Source organism: Aulonocara sp. 'chitande type north' Nkhata Bay, linkage group LG18 (genome assembly GCF_057382095.1).
Source record: "Aulonocara sp. 'chitande type north' Nkhata Bay isolate Kocher_YH1m ecotype deep benthic linkage group LG18, A_spYH_male_GT1.1, whole genome shotgun sequence".
In the NCBI taxonomy this organism is placed as follows: Eukaryota; Metazoa; Chordata; class Actinopteri; order Cichliformes; family Cichlidae; genus Aulonocara; species Aulonocara sp. 'chitande type north' Nkhata Bay.
The window spans coordinates 25,445,022-25,452,173 of NC_141361.1; the positions used below are offsets into that span (position 1 = coordinate 25,445,022).

Genomic DNA, 7,152 nt, shown 5'->3' on the forward strand with positions numbered 1-7,152 from the left:
TTTTTGACCTTCATGGCTTTGAGCCATTACACTGTAGGTCAGGAAAGCCGATTAGTTTTGTATGTTTCTGCAAATAAAACATGTTTCTAGTAGAGCTGTGCGATATTTCAAATTTTGGTTTGACCAAACCAAGTAAATACAGGGCCAGCATTGCCGATGCTTTTATTCTACAAAGGCAGCTTATGGCCGAGCAGTGTGTCATGACTGATGAGATGAGTCATTATTTATTTACACATTGAGAACATATTTTAATGACTGCTAAATCACAGGGATTTTTACTTTCTTACATAATGAGTTAATTCAACAAAACACACCTTTCAGCTTTTCATGTACTGTGAAACTGTTCCTGTCTCTGTAGTACTTTGTGTCAGCTTCTGTTGTTTAAATGTGCTATAGGCTATAAATAAAATAGACATGACAATCAACACCAAAAGGTTCAGATATTTTTCAACATGCATGTGTGAAAAAATATCTCTACATATTTATATATACTGTACTTAGAGGATAGAAACAAAGAATTGATCCTATCGCTACCACTAGAATCGATCTGATATCAATACAAGCACTGGCATTGATTCTATTGATATTTGGATCGACCCCCCCACTCTTGTTTCTAGTTAAGTCTTGTTCATTGGATACACCTGATGTCTTTGTTAAGCAGTAAAGTAGCTTAACCATTTTCTTAATGTGATAAAAATTATTAATTGCTACCTTAAATAAAAACAATAGGACAAGAATACATTTTTAAGCTTGATACTCCAAGCAAAACACATTTAACCATAAAGTAATCGTGGACTATGGTATGTTGAGAAATGTGCAACCTATCCGAGCTGTCACAGAGCGAAGATATTTCCACAGTAATTTTTGTCTGCAGCCACCAAGGGGCAGCATAACACCCCCTACCATCTGCAGAATGGTTTCCTTTAACTTTTTTTTTTTATATTTTCCATGTGTTGTCCAGGAGTAACTTGCCACTTGTCACAATGCGACCACTGTTGTTTAAGCTACCCTGAATATATAACTGTCCAGGTATCAGTAAGTAAGCTATGTACACACTGGTAGACTGTACCAGTTGTGTGTATCCTGTATCCAAGTGTCAGAAAACTGTGTAAGCTCTTTATCCTGCTCTTGAGAAACCTGGAAATGCTCAGTGGAGGGAGAGAAACTGGGAAACTGTGGTATGAAGAAGCCATCTGATCATCCGGTGTTTGCACAGAGGTGAGTTACTGAGATGTTGAACAATCAAAACACAAGTGCATACAGGATATGGGATATGAATAGCAGCTTTCTTTTATTAATGTAAAGTCTGTATTCAGGATAACAGCAAGGCCAAGATAAGGCTCAAAAAAGTAGATGCTGGTCAGGAACATTTACATGAAACTAGGAATAAAAATGCATTCAGGTAAAATAGTTTTATTTATTTAGGAAATAGATTTTAAACTACACTAACCAACAACAGAATACAAAATCACACCAAATTACCCTACTTTAAGTAGCTAATATTGCTAATTCTATCCATAAGATACTTTAACTTTAGCCACGGACAGGAATGATCTATTGTGTCATTCAGTGGTGCGTTTGGATAACCTCAGTCTCTCACTGAATGTGCTCCTGTGACAGGCCAGCACATCATGTTATGTCATTATATTATATTTAGCTTTATTCAGTGACTAATGGTTTTACTGGGACAGAAAAGAGAAGACTTCCAAATATACTAACTTTGAGAATTCGAAGTATTTATACAGCGCTTTTCACAGACATAAAACTCACAATGACAATTAAAACACGAATATTAGAACCATATTCAAACAGAATAAAAATTAAAATTAAAAAACATAAATAACAAAGGAAAATTAAAAACGGAAGGCCTGATTAAACAGAAAGATTTAGCCTACACTGTAAAGTCTAATTAGTTCCCAGAACTTTAAAAAAATTACATAAACTCATTTCCTGAAAAAAACTAAGTAAAGCGTACTTAAGAGTAAGTTAGGATAACTTATTTATTGTGAGTACACAGTACTAAAAATCATTTTTCTGAGTGAGCAATACTTAATGTTTATCTACTGACATAAACATTTCTTAATGGGTTAACTTAATCACATTACATTATCATCCTTGAGCTTAAGCAATTTCTAGTGCAACACTTAATCAATATAAACACAGTGTGTAAGTATGATTACAAAATAATAATTATAAACATTTCTTTTGAGGCAATGAAAAATCAGCCCAACTTTTATTTTCAGATGCAATAAAGTATATCAGCCAATATGCTGGATACTGTTCTAGTGAACAGAAGCCTCCCATAAATTTGTATTGCAAGTTACATCGTTGATATAATCAATATAAAATGTATTTATTGTTCAGCAACAACTGCAGTCTCAAGGAGGCTCAAACAGCGTATCTGTTTTGCATTCAGACCCAGAAGCTTGGTATGTTGTAATATTTTTGAGGATGTTTTAGGCATTACTCCCTGAATGACTGTCATGGATTTGGGTGATCTAAATGTAGGTGCAGCAGAAAGTCTTTAACATTGCCCCAACTTTCTTAATTTGAGAAGCAGTTGATGTGGTTTGGAGATCCAATAACCTTCACCCTGCAGGTGACCATCCTCACTGACTGCACCATCTATGAAGGAGAGCTCATCTCTCCTGCTGCAAGGAAACAACTATATTCTTTAGAACACCAACTTGTATTTGCTCTTCTTAAAACTTTTTATACATTTGCTATAAAACAGACCTCAAGATAGACAATCAAGCTACATTATTACACTGTTACCAAAAACTGTACATGTGATATAAACAATTATGTCATCCACCCATCCATTTTCTTCCACTTATCGGCGGCCGGGTCACAGGGGCAGCAGGGACTCCTCCTGGTGGTACATGCCTGGAACGTCTCACCTGGGAGACGCCTAAAGTTAGAAGCCTGAACCACCTCAACTGGCTCCTTTTGATGAGTAGCAGTTCTAGTCTGAGCCCCTCTTGAATGATTGAACTTCTCACCCTCTCTCTAAGGGAGAGGCCAGCCACCCTTTGGAGTGGCTCTCTGCTCACTTGTGAACAAGACCCTGAGATACCTAAACTCCTCCACCTGGAGCAGCAACGATGCTCAGGTGGAGCATCGTTGCTGCTCCTAAATATCAACATCATTAAAATAAATGACACTGAAGATTACAAATATATTGAAAAACCAATGGAAAAGCTAAATTATTTTATTTTCAACTATAATACAAACCCAGATTTTAAACATTTAACAGGATATTAATCTGGTTTAAGGGTTTCTTACATTTGGCTTTAAATTTCACAACAAAACTTGAATCTGAATACAATTTTTAATCAAATAAATACTACTGTTGTTGGTTTGGAAAAGTGATGTAAAGGTGAGCTTAGCTACTACTAGCTTACTACATTTAACTACATTTAACCAACCAAAGTTTCTCTGTAATTACATTTTAAATAATAGTGGTCATAGTAAGGTTACACTGACAATCATCTCTTTCCCATATACAATTAGTCCAAAATGCTGCAGCCAGATTACTGACTGGAACGAAAAAGAGAGCTCTGTGTTAGGAGCCATATTTGTGTGTAAAGCCTTTAAAAAGTCTTGCAACTGTATATGTAGTATGCTGTGGCCATATATTCCCTCAAGACCATTAAGGTCTGCTCCTCAGTCACTTCTGATCATCCTGTGGTCATAGCTTATTTCAAAACTCTGGAATGACATCTGTTCTCTGTCAAGCTATATGAGAAACTGATGTCTGGAACTGTGATTGGAGGATTGGTTGCTTTCAGGTTATTTCATTTAAACATTGTGAAAGTGTGTAGCATAAACCCATTTATACTATTTTGTTTTACTGTAAAGCACTTTAGTTTTAAATTTGCTTTAGAAAAATAAATATACCTACTTACTTTTAAACTGCTGTAATATCTCAAATATTGGGAAAATTGTAGGCAACCAAATCTTATTTATTCTTTTATTTTATTTTTATTTTATTTAGTTATTTATTTATTTACTTTTGTCTCTCCATGATAAAAAGAAAATTCTTACTTTGGAATCAAAGCTTAAATCTAAATGAAACAGGAAGGGATGGGCAGTGCTGTTTTGTAAAGGAACCGTTGCTTTAGTAGCTCAGGTGATGTAAGTGGGTCACAAGAGTCTTGCCTCCACTCGCTGGTCTTTCTCGCGCCAGTCCTTTTTAGATCTCGCGCGCGGTTTCGGTGTGTTTTCGCACGCTCTACTGTCGACCAATCAGAGGGCAGCTTTCCTAAGCGGCGTCCCGTTGCCATGCAGTTGTCCTGATGTCCGCTGTGTCCTGTCCGGGAGTGAGGGTGAGTTCTGCAGCAGATTTTTCACACTTTATTTTATTAAACACTCGCTTTCAGTGATGAAGTTTCAAACATAGCGTGTTGTTTCGTGTCGGGCTGCTCTAACGTTGCTTTACGTCATTGTATCATCATAAAATCATACCTGTGCTGGACAAGGTTTGGCTTCAGTAGTGGGTCACCGGCAACATTAAGGCTAAAGCTTTGTACATACACACATACATAGCTGCAGTCAGGTTAGTGAGGAAATATGAGTGAATAGTAGTTTTGTGTAACTGTTGGGAGGTCAGCAGACAGCTACAGTTGCGGTAGTAACCCGACAAGAGACAGACACGCCTGCTGTCCTATGTGTCCAATCCCACAGCAGGAGAATTAGCATACCACCAATGGAGAGAGCCGGGCTTTCTCTCGGACTCTTATAATGTGAAGTTGCCAGATTTATCTCTCAGTTGCAGCACAGTGGAGTAAAGATAAAAAAAGTGTGTCAAGTCGAGAAGACACTAGGATACCTCACCAGCACTGTACTGTTTGCGCTAAAGGTGGATTTGGATTTTATGTACAACATGACATTTGAGGAACTAAATGCGGATTATTCTCAGGAAAGGTAAATAATTTGGATTATTTGTATTTTAAAGGTTGATGTGGTTTATGTGCAGCTAATCGCATGCATTAATTAGATAAGTGCACGATAAAGATAAATCCAGGTTTGTGGGGGGGTTTGCCTGTAGCTGCTGTGTGGACGGTGTTTCTCAGCGAGCTGTCGGTGCTACAGTCCGGTGTCTTTTCAGTTAACCGCTCCGGTCGCGAGCCCCGGTCTCCACTTAGCTAACGTAGCTGCTGCTGTGTGCTTTTAGGTGACCGAAAAACACCAGATTTCTCACTGGAGAGCTAATTAAAGCTAGTCAAAGGGACTCAAACCGCAAAACTGACAAGAGTTAGCTTGTTTTTATTTTTATTTTTAGTGGTTAAACAAACCTTGCACGGCTGTCAGTTGTGCTCGAAGTCAGGGAATACCGGCTGGTTAGCTAGGAGTCCGATTAACTAACGCTACCCAGACAGAGTACGGTGGGGGTTTTCCTTGGGTTTATGTGTGTGTGTTAAAACTGCTGTTGCAACGTTTGTTAAAGTGAAACTGTGTGTTGCAGAATGGACACGGTGGCCAAAGCTTTGGAGGAAGTCCTCACCTCTGCGCTGCCACAGGGAGGCATTACAGTCGGCGTCTACGAGGCTGCCAAGTCGCTCAATGTGTAAGTGCAACGTATCTGTCCTGAAGTTTGCAACAAGTTGCCCCTGTGTGAAAGCAGCCCATGCAGCATGTACATGCATGACCTCATAGACTAACAGCGCCTCTCTCTCTTTCCCGCAGAGACCCTGATAATGTGGTTCTGTGCGTCCTGGCTGCAGATGAAGAGGACGTTAAAGACGTGGCCCTGCAGATCCACTTTACTCTCATTCAGGCTTTTTGCTGCGAGAATGACATCAACATCCTGAAAGTCAACAACACCAGGCGCCTGGCACAAATATTGGGTGGTGGGGGAGGTGGAAAACAGAGCGGGGGCGAACCTTTGGACCTCCACTGTGTCCTTGTCACTGTAAGTGTCTCTTCCTCTATCTATGTGGTTTTATAGCTAAAACCATAAGAATTTTGTGCACATGCCTGAAACTCTTACTCACATGGGAAACATGTCAGTACTTGTTCTTGTGAATTTAGTAAACATGAATATGACTCCTCCCTCATGACTTCTGAGGAATCACGGTGGAGGAAAATACCTTGAATCTACCAGCACATACAGGAACTATCTGTACTTTGAAGTAAACAAATGAACAGGCATTTACATACTTTTGTTTATATACATTTTTAGAGCCCACATTCTACATCATGGAAGGACCCAGCTCTGAGCAAACTGAGCAGATTCTGCAGAGAGAGCCGCTGCATGGACCAGTGGGTACCCATCATCAACTTGCCTGAACGATGAACTTTGACCAGCGACAAAAATGTGTCCAGAGACGAATTTTATCTGCACACAAAGAGAGGCGTGAACCCCGATGGACACAGATTACCATCCAAAGATCAAATTCCAAAGCACTGCTGATTTGGGGGGGAAGAAAATTCCTGGAAGAAAAGAGGGGGAAAAAACCTTGCTGTCTGTATGAGATGATGTATTTAAAGGATGAGGAGGGGAAAAAAAGCAGGGGTTGGATTTTCACAGGACTGTTTGGAGTTGCATCTGTCAGCCTTGGCAATCGAGATGAGACGGCGAGGTTCTTGTATCATCACACGGTGGAAATGGCATTGTTTTGTTGTTTTTTTTCTTCTTTTCTTTCTTTAAATGTGACACTGGCTGGACACAGTACAGACGGATACTATCATGTGTTTGTTTGGTAAAGGACTCTGTGACGGAGAAGTCAGAAAAGTGTGGGGAAACCAGAACGTGGAGCCGTTGAGTGGACCAAGGCCTCGGCCTCTCTCTGCAGAAACAAAGCACTCGTTGAAACACTGGACCTACTGCAGTTTCACTTGTTTGATTAAAAACTGTTAATGTTCACTTTGCTGTTGTGATAATTTATATTTAAAAAAGAGAGAAAAAAGGGAAGGGCTACACATCCAGTGAAGACATTCTGTGTATCTAGTGTTTCTAATACCAGCTGGCTTCTTGCCACAAGTGAAATAGTTCTTTTGTTACAATTTAAATTATTTCTAATTATATTTAAGTGTATTTATGTTTCTTTTTTTCCTTTTTTTTTTTTTTTTTTTTTTTTTTTTTTTTTTATATATATATAAAAAAATATTTGTAATATCTGAATACGAGACACTTATCTGTATTGGTGT

At 38.9% G+C, this 7,152-nt stretch overlaps 1 protein-coding gene across 3 annotated transcripts; it reads left to right on the forward strand.

The window, feature by feature from the left end:
- The first annotated feature begins 4,197 nt into the window (after positions 1-4,197).
- Positions 4,198-6,741, forward strand: gadd45aa (growth arrest and DNA-damage-inducible, alpha, a). 3 transcript variants are annotated; one of them, XM_086272259.1, is made up of 4 exons: positions 4,198-4,328; positions 5,468-5,569; positions 5,689-5,914; positions 6,185-6,741. In XM_086272259.1, the coding sequence occupies exons 2-4, from the start codon at positions 5,469-5,471 to the stop codon at positions 6,296-6,298; spliced, it is 441 nt and encodes a 146-aa protein (XP_086128385.1). In that variant the 5' UTR covers positions 4,198-4,328; position 5,468; the 3' UTR covers positions 6,299-6,741. The 3 variants fall into 3 exon arrangements, with proteins under 3 accessions (XP_086128385.1, XP_086128384.1, XP_086128386.1); XM_086272258.1 differs by lacking the exon at positions 4,198-4,328 and adding an exon at positions 4,707-4,926; XM_086272260.1 differs by lacking the exon at positions 4,198-4,328 and adding an exon at positions 4,999-5,382.
- Positions 6,742-7,152: the final 411 nt, after the last annotated feature.